Source organism: Mobula birostris, chromosome 8 (genome assembly GCF_030028105.1).
Source record: "Mobula birostris isolate sMobBir1 chromosome 8, sMobBir1.hap1, whole genome shotgun sequence".
In the NCBI taxonomy this organism is placed as follows: domain Eukaryota; kingdom Metazoa; phylum Chordata; class Chondrichthyes; order Myliobatiformes; family Myliobatidae; genus Mobula; species Mobula birostris.
The window spans coordinates 41,063,357-41,089,478 of NC_092377.1; the positions used below are offsets into that span (position 1 = coordinate 41,063,357).

Here is a 26,122-nt window from a genome sequence, read left to right on the forward strand (position 1 = left end):
TGTCTATTATTGTGACTTAGATGAAGATTCCATCACATTTTATGAGTAATTAATGCAGAAAACCAAGTAATTGCGAAGGTTTCACGAACTTTTTCTTGCAACTGTATATATGGCAAAGCTGGTGATTATTTCAGAAAATCATCTACAGCTTTGAGAGTTTGTGGAGGAATCTGCAAAAGTAGCATATTTTCGTGCTGCATTACAGGAGTCAACTTTTGTTTGCGAGGAAATGTAGTGAATGAGATAAAAGTACATGACAAACAGATTTTAGAAACAAAATAGGTGTTGCATAGGCAAGGAGGGGACTGGTACGTAATTGCTAGACTGAATGGGCACCTTCTGTTGTCAATGCTACATGTGTGGAATAAAATAGGCCAGCTGTTGCTTATAGATAAGTGACTATCAGCCACAAGTAACTGTTCAAAATAACAGGAAAGATCAATGCTGGAGATATATTAACAATATTCACCCAGTAGGTATGGAACCACAAATATGTCAATTTCAAACAACAGAGAGGCAGTAGCAAAGATCAGTGTAGCTGACTGAATTTATTAGCATACATCAATGGCCCAATGTGCTACTGTTAAAAGACAGGATGTCATTCATATTATTGTTACAGTTAAAATTATCAAACCTCAAGCACACTTGAAAGTTTCTATTCCACTTATTTAAAATAATCTGGAAATAAGAGGCAGAATTGTTACTAGATGCTGCTGTTTGCAGGAATTTTAAGTTCAACAACTCACGATAAGTAAATGGCAGAGGCACAAGAGACTGCAGATGCTGGAACTCGAGCAAAAGATAAACTGCTGGAAGAAGTAGTGGGTCAAGCTACATTTTCGAAGGCAAAGGGATGGTCATAGTTTTGGGTCAAGACCTATAACCATGGTAGAAAATCGCTGCACTTGGCCCAACGTACCAATATTCTGAAATTACTGTGGAGCATATCACTTCAGGATTCACATCATTAGTTGCACTGTACTACTTTTTGAAAACATTTGGTCAAGGAATAAGATAAAAGATAGTGGTGTGCCAAGTGCAATAATACCAGAGTGGACCCTTCAAATTTGCCCATCAACAATAAGGCTCTTGGAATCTAAGATTTTGCACAAGACATCAAAGTTTTCAAAAGGCATATGAATTTATTTGCTCATATTCAGACTTCAAAGTATACTTGCAACTGCTGTTCATTGTCTGTGCTTGCTAATTAGTGGTATAATTGCTATATGGGGAATAGAGTTACTCAACACGCATAATACTGGACACAATAATACAATCTAACCTGTTCTGTGGGCTCCAAGATGAAGGAAGCAAAGGAATTACTGTATTGCTCAAACATTCACAGAGAGGACAAAGAAACTCTCCATTCTCCACATCATAGCTAGTGTGCACCCTTAATCTCTGTTGTCTACGCTGTTCTTTTGCTTGAACTGCATCAAAGTAGCTGCAAAAAGAATATTTAATTAGATTTTTTTAAACTTACTTAAAAATAATTGTTAGCTCAAGAGAAATAATAATTGTATTTTTAGCTCAATGCGTGCATCCGTGTATATAAAAATACTACTTTAAGAATTAAAAATTCAATTTGGTCTATCATTTGAAGAGCTGAGTAGAATATAGGATAGAATTGTAAAGGCACTTAATCTTTGACCCGAGATCCTGCTGGGCACACAAAGAGCTAAAGGGTTCCCAACCCGGGGTCCGTGGACCCCTCAGTTAATGGTAAGAATCTATGGCATGGAAAAGGTTGAACACCACTGAGTTAAAGGGACAGTAGATATAACTAAATAGAATGCTATTAGTCCTGAGTATTTAAATATCTTGACAAAATAGGAGGAATATTTGTTTCTAATTGGTAGTAACGTGGCTTAAAATTACAGTAAACTAAGCTACAGGACAGAAAATTAAATAGCCTACAGTGAAATGTTACATAATCACATGGCTTTAGCAGATTATGTGAAATACGTCATAACTAATCACTAGCTAATTAATTTATACAGCTAAAGTATTTTTCTGGGCAACAATAATAGATAGTGACCAGTGATAACAAGAGGACCTGCTCGAAATACTCAATAGGCCACATTGCATTTGTGAAAAGAGAAGCAGATCCAATTTTTCAGGATGATAACTCATCAGATTTTAGCCGTGGGGGAAAAGAACTTGTTTCAGAATTGAAAAATTCACTGATCACCATTTGTGAAGATCAGTGGAATGTTTCAGACACCAGCCTAAACTCTTTGAATGGTGAAGGGAACTACATTTGTTATGAAGATTTTGTACTAACCTCTGCCAGCAGTGGGCATGCATGATGTGTCCACAGCTACCTATATGGGTGCCACAGGTCAAATCTGGCTGCATGATCAATGGGTCATAGTTTTCTAATGAAGAGAAATAAAAGCACATTGAAAATGAACCTAACACTTAATAAATGGTGAATTTGAAAAAGCATGTTTCCCGATAAACATGATTTTAAAATGATGCTGACTTCAAGAAAACAAAATACACCCATATTAAATATTTTAGGCCAACAAGGTATATTTTGCAATCAAATTTAAAGACTCTCCTAATACAGCTAAAATCTGCCATTTTCCTGACTACACATTGGAGTGAAAACAAATAAAACTGTTGAAATCCCAGTAAAGAATTTTTTCCTTTGATGATAACTCAGTTTCAAAAATGTGAAATCACCTGGATCCTGAATGGTTCTTGTCCTGTTCTTTGATAAGACAGTTGACCTTTGAACAAATGATGCCAAAACCATTGCTTTGTTATTAACTTTGATCTCTTGTTCCTCCTGACACAAGATGCATGTCACAACTTGCTTCTTTTCAAAAACCTTTGTTTGTCTGGGACCCAAAGCAATCAATGCAGCATCAGGAACTATTGGGCTACAGGGAAAAACAAAATGACAGTATTAGTTTACTTGGGTTTAAAGAAAATTCATTCAATTAGGTGCCACATGAGAGATTATTGCACGTTTAGAGTCATATGATTGTGGTTAAGGTGTCAGCAGAAATTAATTAAAAGAAATAAAATGGAATAAGCAAAACATTTTTATTTTGGTGTCACTGGTAGGAGCATTTATAAACCATACTGAAATGTCCTAAGGATCTGATAATGAACCAACCTCTTGAACTGCTGCAATCATCCAGAAGGTGAAGACACTTCTACAGAAATGTTGTGTTGTGAAGTTGGAAAGTAGATAGTAATTTTTGTGCTGCTGAAGGATCAGTGCTTGGTCCTCAACTAGTAGGAATCCATATCAATTTATGGGAGGAGGCTGAGAGCAACAAGTTCACTGACAGGATAGGGAAATGGGATCATAAACTGAGAAGAAGGCACAAAGAGACTGCAAGTGGAGAAAGAAGTCAAATAAATGGACAAGATGGTGGCAGATTAAAATCTTCTTCTTCACGTGCCTTGCACATTACACGTGGGCGATCATGGCTCTCCACATTGAATGATCCCTCACAGCGTCATTGATATCTCACACACTTCGATCTGTTAGTTCTTTCACAGTGTCCATATATTTTGTTCTTTGCCTTCCTCTTCCGCGTTTCCCAGGCATACGGCCTTGTAATGTAAGGCATTCTATTTCTCTCTTTCTGATGACATGGCCCAGGAATTTAAGTTTCCTCTCATTTAATGTTCTCATTAAAGATCTTTTTGTATGGGCATGTTGGAGTACTGTCTCATTAGATACCCTATCTCAATATGATATTTTCAGCATTCTTCTGAGAAACCACATTTCTGTTGCTTCTAAGTTTCTTTGGAGTTCTGGTGTTATAGTCCGTGTTTCAGAAGCATACAGCAGGATTGACCAGATATAACATTTTAGTAGCCTAAGCCTTGTTGTCATAGAAATGTGTCTGTTGGTAAAAATGGGTATCATTTTTTGCAAGTTGGTTTCCGCAATGGCAATTCTTCTTTTTATTTCTACTTTACTTCTAGCATCTTGTGATATAAAGCTACCAAGGTAATTAAAGCTGGTCTTTTGTTCAATTTCTTTGGTTACCAATGTACAATTGGCAGTTGGGAGTATCCTGTTGTTTTGATATTACCATACATTTGCTTTTTTTACAGTTGATGGTTAGACCAAAATCTGCACTCATTTGTAGTACTTTGTCTAGGAGGATTTGTAGGTCTTCTGCAGCACTTGCTATTAGGGTGGTATCCACTGCATATCTTATATTGTTGATGTTAACACTTCCAATTTTTATCCCATCTAGGTCTTCTATTTCTCTGAGAATCATTTTACTACAGATATTAAATAATTCCGGTGAGGCAACACATCCCTGTCTAACTCCTCTTAGAATTTTAGTCCAACTGCTTATATTATCATCAATTTTTACCGCCGCCGTTTGATTCCAATATAAATTTTGAAGCAGTTGTTGGTCCCTTCCGTCAATGTTTAGTTTAGCGAGAATTTGAAATAATTTTTCATGTTGCACTTTGTCGAATGCGTTAGTGAAATCAATAAAACATAAAAAGACGCAAAAAACAGGAATTCTGCAGGTGCTGGAAATTCAAGCAACACACATCAAAGTTGCTGGTGAACGCAGCAGGCCAGGCAGCATCTCTGGGAAGAGGTACAGTCGACGTTTCAGGCCGAGACCCTAAAAAGACATCATTTTGATATTCAATTGCCCTTTCTGAAAACATTCATAGCATGAAAATTGTGTTCCTAGTTCCTCTATCCTCAATAAACCCATATTGCAGTTGAGAAGTTTCTGGTCTTAACTTGTTTTTAATTTGACTCAGAACAATTCTCAACAAAATCTTTATTATGTGACTCATAAGACTGATTGTTCTATAATTTTTGCAGTCAATAGTTCCAGGAATTTTTGGCAGAGTTATAAACACTGATTTCAAGAGATTGACAGGAAAATAATGAAAATAATGTAGGGAAATATAAAATTAGCCATATTAGGAAAAATGGCAAGCCAAATTTTATTTTTAAAAGGAGAGATGCAAGTAAATGTAGAGTTTAATGTCTTTACACAGAAGTCACAGTAACAATAATGTAGAAGTAAATGGTACATTAACCTTTATTACACAAGGATTAGAGTGCAAGAGTAAATAATTCTTGCTACAATCACATAAACCACTGATAATTGATATTTAGAGCTTTGATTTTGTCATCTATTAAGGGATACATTTAACTGAGCAAGGGTTAAAATGTAGTGGATTTCTTTTCTGGGAAGAGAGACAAATCCCTATTAAGTTATGTTCCCTAAACTGAGAGGTGTAAGAATGATCAAATCTTTGAAGGATTTGACAAGACAGATATTGAGAAACTTTTTTCTTTAATCTGTATTTCTAATATCTGCAAAATTACACAACATTGGGCTGGTTATTTACTACTGAAATGGGCTGTCGAGCCACTCTTATTGTACAGTCTTAACAGTAGAGACTTTACAGTCACTTAGTATTTCTATTCCTCAAGCTCTTAAAACATAACATAATGAAAGGCAGGAGGAGGCAACTTGTTCCCTTGCTTTCACTTCACCATTAAGGTCATTGTCAGTTGAGGATGACACTCTACCGCCAGCATATTTGCAAAGAACCTTCCTGAGACAGAGTGGGATTTGTCAAGTTACACTACCATCAGTATGATCTTCTGAGTTTGTCAGATTCAGAAAAGTGTATTGCTCATAACCTACACCTGAACACTGCCTTCGTAGGTCTAACTAAGGCACTTGATACTGTGAACAGAAGGGTGCTCTGGACAATCCTGTCAAAATTGGCTGTCCAAGCAAATTTGTCAATCTCATCCACCTTTTTCAGAACAACGTGTAATGCCCTGGTTCATATTTTCACTATTATGCTGTATGTATTTCACTTAGCAGTTCTGTAAGAGCAATCTGTTCTGCTGTCAGCTGTTTGGGTTATTGTTGAAGATAAGGGACGATGAGGAATTAGGATGGTAGAATTAGAGGGAGGCTTTCTTGGTGAGGGACACTAAAGTTGGACTTGGGGTTTATTTTGGTTCAGCAGGAGATGAAGAGAAGATGCCGGGGAGAACCAGTCATAGCATACAATTTGGCGGGAGACCCGTTTGATTGCGAGTGACGTTCAGAAGGTGGGGTGTGCTTTCTGCCAACCGAGGGTCCAGCGCGTGAGTGACAGAAGTTCAAGATGAGCTCCAACTTGTGCACATCTGACTGTTTAATTAAAATAGGCCCTTTTCTTTTTGTTTGCTAATCCTTTAGTTAAGATTCCTTTAAACATATGCAGAGTACTGTCTGTTATTTCATGGCACTAATTAGTAACAGCATAGCAAATTACACAGAATCCACACAAACCAAGGTTTGGGGTGGGAAAGCCTTCTCAGTCTCAGGAGTTTGGCAGGACCAGAGAGTATTTTCCCTAGACTTACACAGCCAAGGAAACCAGGGGGTTTCAAATGTGACTGGCAAAGTCCTCTCAAACAGAGATACCTCAGAATTATTCAGTATTTCAAATGGAGAGTGGCAAGGGTTTGTGCTGGCTTCTGTGCAGTTTAACCTGTTCTTCAAATATGTGCTGAACCACGCAGTCAGAGATTTTGAATGTGGTGTCTATCTGAAGTTCAGGTTTGATGGATCACTCTTTGACCTGAGTTGTCTGAATGCCAGAACAAAGATAGTTAAGAAACTCATTGATGGCTCACATTGAGTTTGAACTTCAGCTAACTGTCGACAACATTGCCAAAGCTTCGCGCTTCTTTAGTCTTACCATCGGCCTTGGCAAGACAACCTGCTCCTGGATATACTGCTGTTGCCTCCTCTATCACTATTCAAAGGGACAAGCTCGAAGATGGTGGAAGAATGCAAGTACCTCAGTAGCGTCATTTATAGGGATAGCTCATTAGACAGAGATATCAGTGCCAGGATTTAAGACCAGCCAGAACTTTGGTCAATACAACGTCAACATGTCTACAAAACTAAAGGCATACAAAGCTTTTGTCCTCAGCAATCTCCTGTGTGGATGTGAAACCTGAACCGCTTACAGAAGACACCTCAAAATGCCGGAGGGCTTTCACATGCATAGTCTGAGGTCAATTCTTGGCATCCTATAGCAGGACCGAGTTACAAACATGGAGGTCCTCAACAGGGCAGGGATCACAAGATTCGAGGCCAGGATTGCAAAGCACAACTTTGGTAGATAGGGAATGTCACATGTATGAAGAATTCCCAAATCCCCAAACAGCTACAGTATGGTGAGTGTTCACTGAGCAAGAGAAATTGGGGTAGGTCTTGTAAAAGGTTCAAAGACTGCGTGTAGAGTAATACTGCACATGTTAAACTTGCTCCCTGACAGCTGGAGCAGAGACCAGGGTGGTTGGTAAGCCTTGGCTGGAATTGCTCACAACCACCTAGAGAGGCACCAAGCAGAACAAGTCACTGCACGACAAAGGAGCAAAGCAAATGTAGTTGCTCCACTACCAGAACTAGTACAGTTTCCACGTCCTTATTGTGGACATACATGTCACTTACAACTTGGATTCAACAGCCACCTTTGACTGCACAACAGAAGAACTGCACAAATCAGTCATCGTCGAATCAATCAAGATCATAGCTTCTCTTTTACAAGCAAAATTGTTCAGCACGAATCCATATTCTTGATGTTTTTAATATACAGGTACCTATCCATAAATCATAGGAGAAGATTTAGGCTATTCGGCCCATTGCTCGCTCCACCATTCAAGTGTAATTGATTTCCCTCCCGATCACATTCACTTGCCTTCTCCCCATAACCTACACCCTTACTAATCAATAATCTATCAACCTCCAATCTAAAAACCTCCAACCCAATGACTTGACCTTCACAGCTGTCAGTGTGAATTCTAGAAATTCACCACCCTCTGGCTAAAGAAATTCCTCCCCATCTTTGTTCTAAGGGATGTCCTTCTATTCAGAGAATATGCCCTCTGGTCCCAGACTCCCAAACTAGAGGAAACATCCTCTCACACTTTTCAATATTCAGTAGAGTTCAATGAGATTCTAGGCTCTAAACTTATTCTAGAGCTTCTCCACTCTAAATATACCCAGCAAATCCTTTCTAACATAATGGGATCCAAATATTCTAAATGTTGTCTGACCAGTGCCTTATAAGGCCTTAGCATTACATCTTTGCTTTTATATTCTAGCCCTCTTGAAATGAATACTAACATTATACTTGCCTTCCTTTCTATCAACTCAACCTGCAGGCTAACCTTCAGGGAATTCTGCACATGGACTTACAAATCCCTTTACACCTCTGATTCTGAAGTTGCTCCCTGCTTAGAAAGTAGTTGAGACCTTTATTCCTTCTACCAAAGTGCTTGGCAATACACTTCTCTACACTGCATTCTATCTGCCACTTTTTTGCCCATTCTCCAAATCTGTTTAAGATTTTGCAAACACCCTGCTCCTACACCTACCTTTTCATCATCTGCAAACCTGGCCACAAAGGCATTGATTCTGTCCTGACGAAGGGTCTCGGCCTGAAACGTCGACTGCACCTCTTCCTACAGATGCTGCCTGGCCTGCTGCGTTCACCAGCAACTTTGATGCGTGTTCATTGATTCTGTCATCCACATTATTAACATATGAAAAATAGTAGACCCAACACTGACCCCTCTGGAACACCATTAGCCACCGGCAGCAAACAAGAAAAGCCCTCCCTTTATTCCCACTTTTTGCCTTCTGTCAGTCAGCCAATCTTCTGTCCATGTTAGTATATTTCCTGTAATACAACAGGGTTTTATTTTGTTTAGCAGCCCTCATCAAAGGCTTTCTGAAAATTCCAAGTAAAAAGCAAGATAGCACAGCAGCTAGCATAATGCGATGGGTTCAGTTCCACTGCTGTCTGCAAGGTGTTTGTACATTCCCCCTATGACTGTGTGGGTTTCTCCTGAGTGCTCTGGTTTCCTTCCTCATGCCAAAGACGTACCGTAATTGGTCACATTGGTTGGCACAGGCGCTTTGAGCCAGAAGGGCCTGTTACTGTGCTGAATTGCTCAATAAAAACATCCACGGACTCTCTTTCGTCTATCCCACCTGTTATTACCTCAAGAAGTGCAATAGACTGTCAGGGTAGATTTCTGCTTAAGGAAGCGACAATCATTTCTGCCTATTTTATCGTGTGCCTCCACATACTTCAAAATCTCATCCTTAAGAGTAGACTTTTGCCAACCATTGAAGTCGGGCAAACCTCCCTGTAATTTTCTGTCTTGCCTCTCCCTGTTGAATTGAATTGACTTTATTACTTACATCTTTCAAATACAGGAGTAAAAATCTTTACGCTACGTCTCCATTCAAATGTGCCATGTGCAATTATTGTAATTTTATAATTCAATATAACATAGAAATACAGTAGCGTCAGCATGAATTAAGCAGTCTGATGGACTGGTGGAAGACGCTGTCCCAGAGCCTGTTGGTCCTGGCTTTTATGCTGCGGTACCATTTCCCGGATGGTAGCAGCTGGAACAGTTTGTGGTTGGGGTGACTTGCTTCTTCAGGCCCTTTTTACACAGTTGTCTTTGTAAATATCCTGAATAGTGGTAAGTTCACATCTACAGATGTGCTGGTCTGTCCGCACCACCTTCTGCAGAGTCCTGCAATTGAGGGATGTACAGTTCCCATACCAGGCAGTGATGCAGTCAGTCAGGACACTGTTAAACCCATATGGATTTCAGCAGAGTGAAGTTTATACAAGTTGATCAGCAATGATGAACGGAAGTCAATTGTTTAAATCCATGTGAGCTTTGAGAAATAAATCAGGCTTAGCAAAAATCCAAAGTAACACTGAACCTTTTTGCAATCATTTTTTTAAAGAAATTACAGAAGTGCTCAGAGCTGTTCATTTACTTTGGATGAAGAAGTTAATTCAATTCTGTTCATCTTCCAATTTTTACCTAGAATGAACTCATATTACTTGAAAAAAGTTGTCCAATTTTCTTTTAGTTCTATATTTATCATCATTTAGTTATCTGCTCATTCCAAACAGGGTTGGGGGCTGGCCTTGCCCATCGGTGCTGCCATCCAGTGTTCGCACAGTGGAAGATAAGCTGTATAGTGCTCATCTGCCTTCCGGTGTCTGCACTGTGGACGATAAGCTGTATAGTGCTCATCTGCCTTCTAGTGTTCACACAGTGGACGATAAGCTGTATAGTGCTCATCTGCCTTCTAGTGTTCACACAGTGGACGATAAGCTATATAGTATTCATCTGCCTTCCGGTGTTCGTACAGTGGACGATAAGCTGTATAGTGCTCATCTGCCTTCCAGTGTTCGCACAGTGGACGATAAGTTGTATAGTGCTCATCTGCCTTCTGGTGTCCGCACTGTGGATGATAAGTTGTATAGTATTCATCTGCCTTCTGGTGTCCGCACAGTGGACGATAAGCTGCATTGTGTTCATCTGCCTTCCGGTGATCACACAGTGGACGATAAGCTGTATAGTGCTCATCTGCCTTCTGGTGTTCGCACAGTGGAAGATAAGCTGTATAGTGCTCATCTGCCTTCCAGTGTTGGCACTGTGGACGATAAGCTATATAGTATTCATCTGCCTTCCGGTGTTCGCACAGTGGACGATAAGTTGTATAGTATTCATCTGCCTTCCGGTGTTCGCACAATGGACGATAAGCTGTATAGTGCTCATCTGCCTTCTAGTGTTCACACAGTGGACGATAAGCTATATAGTATTCATCTGCCTTCCGGTGTTCGCACAGTGGACGATAAGCTGTATAGTGCTCATCTGCCTTCCAGTGTTCGCACTGTGGACGATAAGTTGTATAGTATTCATCTGCCTTCCGGTGTTCGCACAGTGGACGATAAGCTGTATAGTGCTCATCTGCCTTCTGGTGTTCGCACTGTGGACGATAAGTTGTATAGTATTCATCTGCCTTCCAGTGTTCGCACAGTGGAAGATAAGCTGTATAGTATTCATCCGCCTTCCGGTGTCCGCACAGTGGAAGATAAGCTGTATAGTATTCATCTGCCTTCCGGTGTCCGCACTGTGGACAATAAGCTGTATAGTATTCATCTGCCTTCCGGTGTTCGCACAGTGGACGATAAGCTGTATAGTGCTCATCTGCCTTCTGGTGTTCGCACTGTGGACGATAAGGTGTATAGTATTCATCTGCCTTCCGGTGTTCGCACAGTGGACGATAAGCTGTATAGTGCTCATCTGCCTTCCGGTGTTCGCACAGTGGAAGATAAGCTGTAAAGTATTCATCCGCCTTCCGGTGTCCGCACTGTGGACGATAAGCTGTATAGTGCTCATCTGCCTTCCGGTGTTCGCACAGTGGACGATAAGCTGTATAGTGCTCATCTGCCTTCCGGTGTTCGCACAGTGGAAGATAAGCTGTAAAGTATTCATCCGCCTTCCGGTGTCCGCACTGTGGACGATAAGCTGTATAGTGCTCATCTGCCTTCTGGTGTTCGCACTGTGGACGATAAGTTGTATAGTATTCATCTGCCTTCCAGTGTTCGCACAGTGGAAGATAAGCTGTATAGTATTCATCCGCCTTCCGGTGTCCGCACAGTGGAAGATAAGCTGTATAGTATTCATCCGCCTTCCGGTGTCCGCACTGTGGACGATAAGCTGTATAGTATTCATCTGCCTTCCGGTGTCCACACAGTGGAAGATAAGCTGTATAGTATTCATCTGCCTTCCGGTGTTTGCACAGTGGACGATAAGCTGTATAGTATTCATCTGCCTTCCGGTGTCCGCACAGTGGAAGATAAGCTGTATAGTATTCATCTGCCTTCTAGTGTTCGCACTGTGGACGATAAGTTGTATAGTATTCATCTGCCTTCCAGTGTTCGCACTGTGGACGATAAGCTGTATAGTATTCATCTGCCTTCCGGTGTTCACACTGTGGACGATAAGCTGTATAGTGTTTATCTGCCTTCCGGTGTTCACACTGTGGAAAATAAGCTGCATAGTGTTCATCTGCCTTCCGGTGTTCACACTGTGGACGATAAGTTGTATAGTATTCATCTGCCTTCCGGTGTTCACACAGTGGAAGATAAGCTGTATAGTATTCATCTGCCTTCCGGTGTCCGCACAGTGGAAGATAAGCTGTATAGTGCTCATCTGCCTTCCGGTGTCCGCACTGTGGACGATAAGCTGTATAGTGTTTATCTGCCTTCCGGTGTCCGCACAGTGGAAGATAAGCTGTATAGTGTTCATCTGCCTTCCGGTGTCCGCACTGTGGACGATAAGCTGTATAGTATTCATCTGCCTTCCGGTGTCCGCACTGTGGAAAATAAGCTGTATAGTATTCATCTGCCTTCCGGTGTTTGTAATGTGGACGATAAACTGTATTATGTTCATCTGCCGCTGCACCTGCACGAGATGAATACTGCTGCAGGCAGGCTTGTTCTTGCAGAAACATGGCTCCAGGACAACATCCATGCACACCATTAATAAAGAGGCCATGATACTCAAGGATTTGGCCTATGTTAGTATTTTTTAAATATTATTTTTCAAAGTTCAAGATCAATTTATTATCGATGTATACTACAGACAACCATGAGATGTGACTCCTTATCATCATCATCATCATCATCAGGTACCATGCCCAGTTTGAGCCATGGCCCACACACTCCTGTTTTGGGTCAAGTGGATCAATTCATTGGTATTCATTTCCAGTTCTCTGGCTGCTGTCTCCATCATCATTTCTCTTTGTCTTCCTCTTGCTTTCTTCCCTTCAATCTTTCCCATAATTACCGTGCATTCTAACTCCTCTTTTCTAATCACATGTCCAATGAATTTACGTTGCCTTTTCATGATCTCATACATTATTTCTCTTTTTGTGTTTGCTCTGCTCATGACATTAGACTATGAGGACACGCAGTCCTCTTTTACTGTCATTTAGAAATGCATGCATTAAGAAATGACACAATATTCCTCCGGTGTGATATCACAAAAACACAGGACAGACCAAAACTGAAAAACTAACAAAAACCACATAATTATAACATAGTTACAACAGTGCAACAATACCATAACTTGATGAAAAACAGGCCACGGCACAGTAAAAAAGTTCAAAGTCTCTCGAATGTCCCACACCTCACGCAGACGGGAGAAGGAAGCAAACTCTCCCTGCCATGCCCGACCACAGTCCAACTCTGAGTCGTCCGAAAACTTTGAGCCTTCGATCAGCCCTCCGACACCAAGTACCGAGCACCATCTCTATCCTAACGATTCGACCTCAGCCTCGGTTGCCAGCAACAGGCAAAGCCAGGGATTTTGGGGCCTTCCCTCTGGAAGATTCTCGATCGCCCAGTAACAGCGGCAACGAACCGACGTTTCAGAAATTTCTCCAGATGTTCCTCTGTGCTTTCACGTCTGTCTCCATCAAATCAGAATTGTCCACAGCCCCAGAGACGATATAATTTCACCGGACAGCTGCGCGCGCTGCGTCACGCCACTATCTTCTCCTCCCGCCTAGACATCCTCGTTAGATATTCGTTTCGTCCATGGTATTCTTTGCATCCTCCTCAAAAACCACATCTCTGCTGCTTCAATTCATTTCCTCATGTTACTAGATATTGTCCAACATTCTGAGCCATATAACATAACTGGATAAACGTAACATTTCAGTACTCTGTGGCGGGTTGTCATGCCTAGTTTAGTATTTGTCAGTATACTCTTCACTCTCGTAAAGGTGCCTTTTGCCATCCCTATTCTTCTTTTGATGTCCAAGTCGCACCTGCCACCTGATGTCACCCAGCTTCGTAAGTAGCAAAAGTTCTGTACTTGTTCTATGTCTTCCCTATTTATTCTCAGCCTACAGATAGGATTCTCCTTCTTTCTGGATATCACCATACATTCTGTCTTTATACTCCTTATACCAGTACAAGAAAAAGAAATCCAATAGAACCAATTAAAAAAGACACCTAAAATGACAAAAAGTTATGCAAACAATAGAAATAAGTAAATACAATCAGAACTAAAGTTCACAAAAGTGAGTCCACAGCCACAAAGTCAGTCACAGTCAGTCCAGGAGCCCTTTAGATGCCTCATGTCAGTGCACAGATGAGTAAACCTCACGAGAAGCGAGCCGAACACTAGTCATCCCTCTCTTCTGGCCCCGACACCCTTACCTTTTCAATCTGGCCTGGTGCTTAAATCAGCCAAACAGCAGGTCATTCCTCACTCTTGGACCCACCCAGGCCCTGCCGCTTTAATACACCCTTGGGTCCAGGACCCGTCATCTCGATTCAGCCCATACCTGACTTTTCCAATTCAGCCTGGCACTTAATTCAGTCAAACCTTGGCTTATTCCTTGCTTTGGGCTCGGGCCCCACTGCCTCGATTTGGCCCATGCATATTACGCTGCAACTCCCCTGCATCTTTGAGACTTCAATTCATACCATAAAAATGCCAGGTTGTACAGGCAGTTCAAAAGCTTGACTCTGACAAGAAAGTTAACCCTTTTTAAGAAAAAGTATGATTAATAAAGTAGTTCACAGTTATTTTTGCGAACAAGGTTGTCGCTGTGCTTCATCAATGCCATCTTAGTCCTTTGTAAGTGTTTTTCTATCATAATTATATGCGCTATATGTGCTGTGTGTGAGGCTGTTGGTATTGGGCTTTGCACTTTGGCCCCAAAGGAAGGCTGTTTCATTTGGCTGTATTCATGTACATGGCTGAATGACAATTAAATCTGAACTTGAATTCATGGCTCCTCAAGATTTCCTTTGGCTTAAGCACTTCACAAATCAATTGTAAAGTATGGGAGATTTCCCACTTACTTGGAGAAATAAATTTTGCCTCAAATTGTTAATTCAAGGATACTGCTACATCAGAAAACAATTCCTTTGAACATGCACAATAACCTTTCAAAACAGACCCTCTTAAAACAGTATCAGCAATAAATGAAGACAAAATAAATCCAAAAAGTCAATAACCAAAGTAATGCTGGTCTCTTACCTCCTAATTTAGAACAGCAATATTTAAAGATTGGGACAGAGGTTTAACATTGATAATATTGAAAATCTGAAAAATTCCCTAAGATGCCTTTATGATGCAAACTTAAAACTTTTGCAAAAAAATCAAAACATAATCCATTTGTACAATCAACTTCATAGGAGCATACTTAAGCAAGACTCGACACCAAGACCTTTGAAAACTTTTAAGATATGAAAACATTGGCATGCTATTCCAGAAACAAAACTGAGTGAAAGGAAGAGCAATGACTACAGTTTAATGTACAAAGAAGGAACCATATAAGGGGAATCCCTTTCAGCTTTGGATGAGGATAATATAGTCATCTGAAGTTGGTCATGTCAAAAAAACAAATAGGTAGAACAGGATATCGGGTAAACATAGAAAATAGGTGCAGGAGTAAGCCATTTGGCCCTTCGAGCCTGCACCGCCATTCAGTATGATCATGGCTGATCATCCAACTCAGAACCCTGTACCAGCCTTCCCTCCATACCCCCGATCCCTTTAGCCACAAGGGCCATATCTAACTCCCTCACAGTTTACACTGATCACAGATGCAGAGTTTTCAGTGTTTCATCATGGCCCAAACCACAATGGAAAGCATTAAATAAAGAGTTGCTTTAAAGATGTAAACTGATTTGGAAATTTGCAAGAAATTCAAGATGCATGGAGTTCTATGTTTAAATGTTCAAATCCACGTTCCAGCAATGTGATGAATGATGATTTGAAGTACCCTTCACAAACATTTATTTTTTATATCTTGGACATGAGACTGGCCTGGGAACTACTTGAGTGATTTGAAGTGAACATAGGTAAAATACAAGGGAATAATCAAGTTGATAGTGACTACTGTATCGAAAGGGGTGATGAAAGCATTACGATATCGCAGTAATGACATTGTGAAATGGAAAATGTTGAAAATTGTTCATGATGCATCAGTAGAAGCAACTATATCAGACTAGCAAATTGTTTACAGCTGAGCAAGGTTAATGTGGTTTACTTCAGATCATTCCAAAATAATTCTAATGCATTAACTGATAAACAGGACGTTTTGCTTCAAATACAAAATTTACCCAGCCAAACATGATAAAAATCTGTCTTTTTACCTATTGTCGGGTGTAGTAGAAGATGAAGCTTCTAGTTCTTCTAGAGTCTGTTGAAATAATTCCCTATTTTCATTTATAAAATGCCTCTGCATTTCTGACATCTGGGCCATTATCTTCTCTCTACGCAGACGAGCAATTTCAGCTTTCCGCTTTCGATCTGCTTTGTCTTTATCTCGTAAACACTATGAAAAGGACAGTTGAATTATTAACTTTTTCACTTAATTCGTTATCTTACACAGCAACAACCTTATTTCCAATCTTTTTAAAAATATTAATGCAAGTTGAAAATTTATAATTTTAACCTTTAAACTACATGAAAAATATTTATCAATAATTTTTATATTATTATATAATAATAACTTATTCAACTATTCTAAAAAAAAGGTTAACAATGTTAGTCCACTAACACTAGTCAAGTCTGTCATTTTCAGGGCTTTTACTCAATTAGCTACAATCAATGATGAAATATTATTTTCATAATCTTGGATTCCAGAGGAAGGACGTCCAGAGGGCTGTCCCTGAAAGATGTCTGTGAATGGAGCTCTAGGACATTATATAAATGCCACAAATTCAATTCAGTTGACACTGCTCACAAGGTTTTCCATAAAATTTAATGAATATTAAGATTTTGAGGAGGTGGAGAGGGAAAAGGTGGCTAGAGGAAGTGAAAAAACTACTGAAATAGATTCAACTGAGTAGTTGAAAATGAAGAGAACAAAAAGTGAAGTCATTTTAAACAAATAAAGATATATATTTACTGTTTGGACAAATGGACAACTTGAACAAGAATGACTAAAACATTACTGTGAAACATCTAAAATCTCAATTATTTAAATAAAGTTGAAAAGCGAGAATATTTTGATAAAATGCACTTATTTTAGAAACGTTATCCATGTTCCTAAAAGTTAACTATATTATATTGTGCAATCACATTTTGTATCAGGAAGCTAGATCTTAAAATGACTGGCATTCATTCTTACCTCCTCCACACTGTGCCCTTCCATCTCTACGACAGGGTTTGAATTGCTCCGTTCTCTCATCTTTTGAATAACTCCAAAAAGCTTCAGAAGAAAATTCATTAGAAGTTAAATTTTAATCACTAATGAATTATGTTATTACACTAATAAATTTACTTATGGATTTCATAAAGATGTGCAAGAAAACATGACCATCAGATTCAGCTTTGGAAGCTCAATAAACAGGCATGATTTATAAAATTTAAAAAGGATATAGTTTTCGAGAGTATATAATACCATTCACGAATTAAATTAATCTTTTCATGCCAGTGTCACCAGCAATTTAACAGAAGTGATTTATGATGCTCAAGTCTGAAAGATGGCAAAATGAGCAGCTTCAAAGTCTTTGTAATATAATACTTCAGACACATGGTTTACAGCATCACTTGTTGGTGCGCAATTGGCAACATCATTAAAATCACTTATACAGCTCCAGTAAATATTCAGGGAAGATCTTCTAGTCACATTATGCCAATTTGATTACCTGGCAAAACTGATAAATACTGATAACAAAGTTACGGCAGTATGTAATTGTGAGACAGCAGAACAATGATCACCGGCTTCTTTCACAATTGCTGCTGTCAGCAGTATCAGGACAGAGCAAACAAGTTAATATGGGGCTATAAATCCACAGACACAGAGAAAACTTTCATCCTACTATCCTAGGTTAATCTGAATAAAAACTTCCAAGGGTGAATGACCACTATCTAACCCATTGGCAGCAATATTTGAAATACCACTTTACTACTTCATAATGAATTGATTTTACATTATAAGCAGCAGGGCAGAAACCGCATTTCAGGCAATAGTACAGTTTACTTAACTGTTAACACATCATCTGCTAAAGTAGTTGTGTTCAAATATGCTTTCGATTAACTGTAAACAAATCACCATGAAACAAATTGAATAGATTAATGTCACTAGAACATACCTTAAGTACCCACTTGATCATGTCCTTATAAACCTCTAAATGGGGAGCATTTTGCAAGGTTTCCAGCATTGCCAAAATACTAGGTGAGTTGTCTGGAGCCTCCCCAGGACCTGCCAAATATTGCCAAAGTAAGCTATATGATAATATGCAAATTTCATAAGTTTAGGCAATACTTAGTCATAGCTAGAATCTCTTAAAATATTGATAAATTTACTGATAAGTCCAAGTCCAGCCACTTTAGAAACATTTAGTTAGCTAGCATCTCCTTAGGCTACTACAAATCATACCTGGACAAAAAAGTTATGTAAAAGGAACAGAAAAGGACAAAATGGTGGACTTGGACGTATGCATGAATGTGCTCTGGTGGATGGAGGCAGGCATGTTGCATCACATAGTGTAGGGAAAATCAAGTTTGCATGATTTGTGAACAAAAAGTAGGAAAATGTATTACTGCATTCACAACACAACATACATAGAACATAGAATAGTACAGCACAGTACAGGCCCCCACAAGGTGCAAAGATTATAATCCAGGTTTTGAAAATAACAATATGATGCAAGCAAATGCAGAAAAAGGGACAACTAAAAGTACATGTAATTTTTGGAATAAAGACCAAAAGTTTTAGTCCTGGACAAATCCATTTACACAAGTGGACAATCAAACAATTTACACAGGAACAAAGTAAAACCTGAGGTTACTTTTTTTTATTATCTGCAACAGAAAGGTGAAAAAACTTGAATGAGAGGATAAATGAGTAAAATGGTACCTTTCCTCCATCAATAGTTAAATCCTCACAAAGCTGCACAAATTTTACCACACAGTGGATACATACGTGAGACTTTTGAAGTGAAGTTAAAAGTAAAATCGCTGTCTTCACTCGCACTTTCTAATTGTTGTTTCTCTTCAAGTAAAGCCATTCCAATCAGGTGCAAAACCTACATGAACAGGTTATGACACAATGATAAAACATCTGTGCAAACACAATCTAAATTAATTGTAAGTCATAGAAAACTACAGCACAGAAACAAGCCCTTGGGCCCATCTAGTTTGTGCTGAACCATAAATCCGCCTACTCCCATCGACCTGCACCTGGACCACATCTCTCTGCACCTCTCATCCATGTACAAATCCAAATTTCTCTTGAATGCTGAAACTGAACCTATTTCCATCACTTGCATTGTCAGCTCATTCCACACTCTCACCAGCTGGGAATGAGAAAGTTTCTCCCTTATGTCTCCCTTAAATATTTAACCTTTCGTCCTCAATCCATGACCTCTAGTTGTAGTCTCACCCAACTTCAGTGGCAAAGGCCAGCTTGCATTTACCTCATCTACTCCCTTCATAATTTTGTATACCTTTATTACACCCCTCTCAATCTTCCACATTGCAAGGAATAAAGTCCTGAACTATTCAATCTTTCTGTATAATTCCCGGCAACATCCTTAAAAATATACCCTGCACGCTTTCAATCTTAATTACATCTTTCCTGTAGATAGGTGACCAAAACTGGACATAATACTCCAAATTAGGACTCACAACATCTTATACAATTGCAACATAACATCCCAACTCAATTGATCTACAAACGCCAATGTGCCAAAAGCTCTCTTTATTAACCTATCCACCTGTGACACCACTTTCAAGGAATTATGGATCTATATTCCCAGATCCCTCTGTTCTACCACATTCTTGTGCCTTACAGCTCATCATGTAAGACCTACCCTAGCTGGTCCTCTCGAAGTGCAAAGCCTCACACTTGTTTGCATTAAATTCTACCTGCAATTTTTCAGCCCATTTTTCCAGTTCATCGAGATCCCACTGCAAACTTTGAGTCTTTCTCACTGTACGGTATACCCCCAGTCCTGGTGTCATCCGTAAATTTGCTGATCCAGTTTACCATATTATCATACAGATCATTGCTATAGATGACAAACACAAATGGACCCGGCATCGATTCCTGTGGCACACCACTAGCCACAGGCCTGCAGTAAGAGACAGCCACTTACAACCACTCTCTGGCTTCTTCCACAAAGCCAATGTCTAATCCAATTTACTACCTCAAATTGAATGCTAAACTACTGAACTTTGTTGACCAATCTTGTAACGCGGGGGGCTATTTTAATTGTTGCTCAAAAGCTGATCCTACTGTGTCGGTATCGATTGGCCTGCTTTAAGTATGCAGCAGCTCTTTCCCATTGGTTGCCTTCTGTGTTACGGCACTGGTGCCTGATTTCAAGCACCTAAGGGGTATAAGAATAGCACATGCAGGAGGCCTCTTTCCTTTTGTCCCCAGGCTCAGTTTCACACAGAGGTCCCAACTAGTGCCGAAGAACCATTGGGAAAGTATGCTCCAGATTTAAGGAACCCACGCATACTCTTAACTAAGTGTCCGTTTGCTGAATTTTAGTTTTGTAGATGTTTAACTTGGGGGACTTGGATGTTTGGCTGAATATTTTACTGTTTGTTAACGAATGATTAATGTGCTTATTTGCAATCAGTGTCTTCTATCGCACTCACCAGGCCCGTGAACTTGCTTCCATGTCACAAACTTCCAATGCAGGACCTTGTCAAGGGCCTCTTGCTAAAATCCACGTAGACAACATCCACTGCCTTGCCCTCATCAACCTTCCTGCTAACTTCCTTGAAAAACTCTATTCGATTAGAATGACTTAACATGCACAAAGCCACGTTGACTAATCACTCCATGTCTGTCCAAATACTTCCCATTACTGATGTCAGGCTCACCTTTTTACAGTATGGGAGTCCCAGTCATTTTTAAAACTTACTGAAGAACCATCTGTCTAGTGCTAGTGTGATCTATGTGCCAGACCTAATGGATATCCTTTCATGCACAAACTTATCCATAGGTCAAACAGTGATACCAAGTGGCAAACACTTTTCCACAGGACTGGAAGAATGCACTTTCAGGTACCTACAAATAGCAGACAGCCGGTAGCATTAACTGAATTCCATAACAAATTACCTGCTGAATTCCTGAAAAAAATAAACAATTATAAATATACTTTTAAGAAATTCTGAAACAATTATATCACAAATAATCTGGTACAACATTTAAAACTATCCTGTAAACCAAGAGTGTCAAGTATTACCTTTCTTTTCAGTCTACCTTGTATTTTGTCCCTATATGTATGTTGAAAATTTAATTCAACATACTTTGCTATCTTTTGCAGATTCTCAAGAGACTTGGTGTGAACAAAGTTTTATTTTCCTCTTAAAACCTTCTACCAAATTTCAATGAAATCTAGTTGTTGGCTTTAAAAGTATACCCTTAGCCATGCATTTGTTATTTTGAGGCTTGACTGGTCTGAACCACTCCAGCTTGGCTCAGTCTACCCTACAGAAATTTCAGATCATCCAATATCTTGCTGCTGCACTCAAGACCTGCCCACCTATCACCCAGTGCATCAGAACAACTTACTAGAAAAATTCTCACCCCATTTTCAAGTCTGTCCATGATAGGGGGAAATGAAGTTGCAAGTGTCTATGAGCTGAAATGAATGTTAAAGGATGAAATTATATTTCCAACTAAAAGTTCTAAAGATCAAATCTAAGTCTGAATAATAATAAATCGGTGCAGTCTAATATGGAGAAGTTTGCCAAGCAAAATTAAGAGAGAATATTAATAATTTAACATATTATCCTTTTCCATAATTTTCATTGCTTCAAAAAGGTCCAAACCTTCTGTTTCCCAATTTCTGGATTGTCAATGATTTTTTTGAATTTGATTGTTCAACCACTGGCATCCATATCTTGTGCAACTGAGATCCTAAGCTATAGAATTTCCTCCTTTCCTCTTTCAAATGTTCCTTAAAATCTCCCATTGATAAAACTTTGAATTTATCTGAGTATTTCCTGAATTGCAGTGACCTCCAAAAACACACTTAATGAACTAAATTTAAATACATACACAAGGTCTTGCTTCAAAGATGCAGTAGACAGATTTGTCCTTAGGTGGCAAAATTCCTTCAAGGTTTTTAGTAACATCAATTGCCTAACTTTGCCCCCACTTTAAATAGGCAGAGTAAATGGATTCTAGAAAAAGCAAAAAACTGCTGCACTGAAAAACAGGTAATAAGTTGTTATACAACAAAACCTTTCAGAGACGTGCAGAGGCAGACAAAAATAAAAATTTCAAGAACTAATTTTTCATAATGGTATCAGTGATTTAAAAGGAATGTCCTTAATTATGATCATATTATGCAGCTGCACATATATGCCTGCCTACATATCTATTTCAAAGTGCCAGGTGGAAAAATACCAAAGATTTTCTGACTTTGAGGCAGGAAAACAAAGGTGTAGTGATCATATGATAACAATTCAAAAATAAATGCATGTAATTTCAGAAAAAAATTTGCAGAGCTTACCCTCTGTAACATGCTCTCAGTCCAAGCATATCCATTTGGCTCCACGACCCACTGCAACACTGTTCTCAGAATGTGTAGGTACACATCTGATTGAAGGATATTTACCAGACTGGCAAACAGAGGGCAGAAATGTGGAAATACAGGAGGTGGAAGAGCTAAAATAAAGAACAATTTCATGAATTATTTTATCATTTGAACTACCACTCAAATTAGCATAGGCCATTGAAGTGATGTAGCAATTATTCTTTTAGAAACATAATTCACGATTTCCATAATTATGCCGCAAAGGTTCACATATCAATCAAATGACTCCTTGATGCTTCACCTGGAGTGAGCACCTGGACCGTTAGCCAACAGGAAGACAGCTGGTAAAAGAGCACACGTTATATCTCATGAAGTTGCATTTCTCAGTTAGCATAAGGGGAACCCATCACAGAATTCAGTTGTTCAATGCTGAGGCCTGAGGTTGAATTCATTCTGGTACACCTAATTGTGTTATAGAATAATACACTACAGAAACAGACCCTTCACCTTAACTCATCCACACTGACCAACGTGCCCAGCTGATGATATTGGCCTGAAGAAACTAAAAATATACAAAACAGCAAGCAGGAGCAAGGACAGAAGACAAGTAAACAAAACAAATAACTATGTTCTTGCCATATGGTGGAGAGAATGGAAGATGCCGTTTTATGAAACTTCTTGTGAACAATATTTTGTGAATTGGTTTTCTGAACTATGTCTAACTGGATTAAAGTAATTGAAATTGGACATAACAAAGGCCCTACTGATAAACTGCTAGATCAGAAATAATTTACAAATAGCAATTTATTTGTCAGATACTCTCTATTAAGGTAGAAGAGTCAATGGAGGCTTATAAGAGGAATAAATTTGTGTCTGCTAACTGACAAAACCAGTGTCTGATTGAACTGGCTGTAAGTGGTCTGATATTGCTTGATTCAGGGGTGAAATCAAAGGCAAATTTTTATGCAGGAGAAGAGCAATAAACTAATGCTACCTACAGCCTCGGGCCACAGTAAATGAAAAGTAGACACAGGGTAGCTTACGAAGTCAGAACCAACCTATCCCCACTATTTTTTAATTCATTTTTCCTAGGGAACAGAGAAGCATACAGTGTCTATAAAAAATATTCACCCCCCCCCCACCCCGGAAGTTTTCATTTTTTGTTGCTTTACAACATTGAATCACAGTGAATGTAATTTGGCTTTTTTGACACTGATCAATAGAAAAAGACCCTTTTGTGTCAAAGTGAAAATAGATCCCTAGAAAAATGATCTAAATTAATTACAAATATAAAGCACAAAATAATTGATTGCATAAGTATTCACCTCCCTTTAATAAGACTCACCAAATCATCACTGGTGAAGCCAATTGGTTTTAGAAGTTACATAATTAGTTCAAAGGAGATCCATATTTGGAGACGAGTGCAGTCAGGTGTTTCAACTGACTGTAGTAAAAATACACCTGTATCTGGAAGGTCCAGCTGCTGGTGAGTCAGTATCTTGGCCTCCAACTTGATGGCATGAACATCGATTTCTCAAACTTCTGGTAAACCCCACCCACTCTTCTCCATTCCACATCTCTTTCCCCTCTCTTACCTCATCGTCTTGCCTGCCCGTCTCTGGTGCTCCTCCTCCTTTTTCTTTCTTCAGGGCCTTCTGTCCTCGATTAGATTCCCCCTTCTCCAGTTCTGTATCTCTTTCACCAATTAACTTCTCAGTTCTTTACTTCTCCCCTCCCACTCCCGGTTTCACCTATCGCCTTGTATTTCTCCCTCTCCTCCCCCCCGCCCACCTTTTTAACTGTACTCATCTTTTTTTTTTTCTCCAGTCCTGCTGAGTTCCTCCAGTATTTTGTGTGTTGCCCAAATTAAACCCACTGTGATTCAACGTTGTGAAACAATAAAACATGAAAACTTCTGGGGGTAGGGGGCAGAATTCACTCTATGCTTGAGAGTTGGCATGGACCTAACAGGCCTCTACTGTGTAATAATTAAGTAATTTCAGAGTACTTGAAATCCTCATGAATAGGTTTCAATATTTTTACTTATTTCCTTAGGTTTTCCTGTTTCTTCTTCTACTCCCTTTCTGAAATTAAGCAATTTTCAGACTACTTTTATTGGTCTGATAGATCAAGTGTGCTTACTTCTATCAAAAAAGGTAGTAGGGATAGTCCGGGTAATTATAGACCAGTGAGCCTTACGTCTGTGGTGGGAAAGCTGTTGGAAAAGATTCTTAGTGATAAGATCTATAGGCATTTAGAGAATCATGGTCTGATCAGGGACAGTCAGCATGGCTTTGTGAAGGGCAGATCGTGTCTAACAAGCCTGATAGAGTTCTTTGAGGAGGTGACCAGGCATATAGATGAGGGTAGTGCAGTGGATGTGACCTATATGGATTTTAGTAAGGCATTTGACAAGGTTCCACACGGTAGACTTATTCAGAAAGTTAGAAGGCATGGGATCCAGGGAAGTTTGGCCAGGTGGATTCAGAATTGGCTTGCCTGCAGAAGGCAGAGGGTGGTGGTGGAGGGAGTACATTCAGATTGGAGGATTGTGACTAGTGGTGTCCCACAAGGATCTGTTCTGGGGCCTCTACTTTTCGTGATTTTTACTAACGACCTGGATGTGGGGGTAGAAGGGTGGGTTGGCAAGTTTGCAGACAACACAAACGTTGGTGGTGTTGTAGATAGTGTAGAGGATTGTCAAAGATTGCAGAGAGACATTGATAGGATGCAGAAGTGGGCTGAGAAGTGGCAGATGGAGTTCAACCCAGAGAAGTGTGAGGTGGTACACTTTGGAAGGACAAACTCCAAGGCAGAGTACAAAGTAAATGGCAGGATACTTGGTAGTGTGGAGGAGCAAAGGGATCTCGGGGTACATGTCCACAGATCCCTGAAAGTTGCCTCACAGGTGGATAGGGTAGTTAAGAAAGCTTATGGGGTGTTAGCTTTCATAAGTCGAGGGATAGAGTTTAAGAGTCGCGATGTAATGATACAGCTCTGTAAAACTCTGGTTAGGCCACACTTGGGAGTATTGTGTCCAGTTCTGGTCACCTCACTATAGGAAGGATGTGGAAGCATTGGAAAGGGTACAGAGGAGATTTACCAGGATGCTGCCTGGTTTAGATAGTGTGCATTATGATCAGAGATTAAGGGAGCTAGGGCTTTACTCTTTGGAGAGAAGAAGGATGAGAGGAGACATGATAGAGGTGTACAAGATAATAACAGGAATAGATAGAGTGGATAGCCAGCGCCTCTTCCCCAGGGCACCACTGCTCAATACAAGAGGACATGGCTTTAAGGTAAGGGGTGGGAAGTTCAAGGGGGATATTAGAGAAAGGTTTTTTACTCAGAGAGTGGTTGGTGCGTGGAATGCACTGCCTGAGTCAGTGGTGGAGGCAGATACACTAGTGAAGTTTAAGAGACTACTAGACAGGTACATGGAGGAATCTAAGGTGGGGGCTTATATGGGAGGCAGGGTTTGAGGGTCGGCACAACATTGTGGGCCAAAGGGCCTGTACTGTGCTGCACTATTCTATGTTCTATGTTCATACAGATTCTTTCCTTGCCAGTGTTATCCCGAATGGGTATCATGACTTAATACACTCTTTTCTCCTCTATCTTTCTAGGTACATTTAAAATTTTGTCCTGGGTATGACTCTAAACTGCAACCGGTGATGAGGCTGACTGGGGACTTTCAGGGCTTTGGGGAAAGTAGAGTTACCCTTTAGTCATTCAT

The 26,122-nt window shown here is 39.8% G+C and overlaps 1 protein-coding gene across 6 annotated transcripts in view; it reads right to left on the reverse strand.

The window, feature by feature from the left end:
• Nucleotides 1-26,122, reverse strand: part of ubr2 (ubiquitin protein ligase E3 component n-recognin 2) — a 176,924-nt gene that overhangs the window by 45,779 nt on the left and 105,023 nt on the right. For 5 of the 6 annotated variants that reach the window (XM_072265038.1, XM_072265036.1, XM_072265037.1 and 2 more), the window contains exons 25-32: nt 22,363-22,517; nt 18,810-18,912; nt 17,977-18,086; nt 17,010-17,090; nt 16,030-16,211; nt 2,689-2,888; nt 2,285-2,378; nt 1,283-1,444 (exon numbers count right to left, since the gene is read on the reverse strand). In XM_072265038.1, coding sequence (XP_072121139.1) covers nt 1,283-1,444; nt 2,285-2,378; nt 2,689-2,888; nt 16,030-16,211; nt 17,010-17,090; nt 17,977-18,086; nt 18,810-18,912; nt 22,363-22,517 — 1,087 coding nt within the window. Of the gene's footprint in view, nt 1-1,282; nt 1,445-2,284; nt 2,379-2,688; nt 2,889-16,029; nt 16,212-17,009; nt 17,091-17,976; nt 18,087-18,809; nt 18,913-22,362; nt 22,518-26,122 lie in introns of those variants that run through there. The other variant, XM_072265041.1, reaches the window with a different exon arrangement.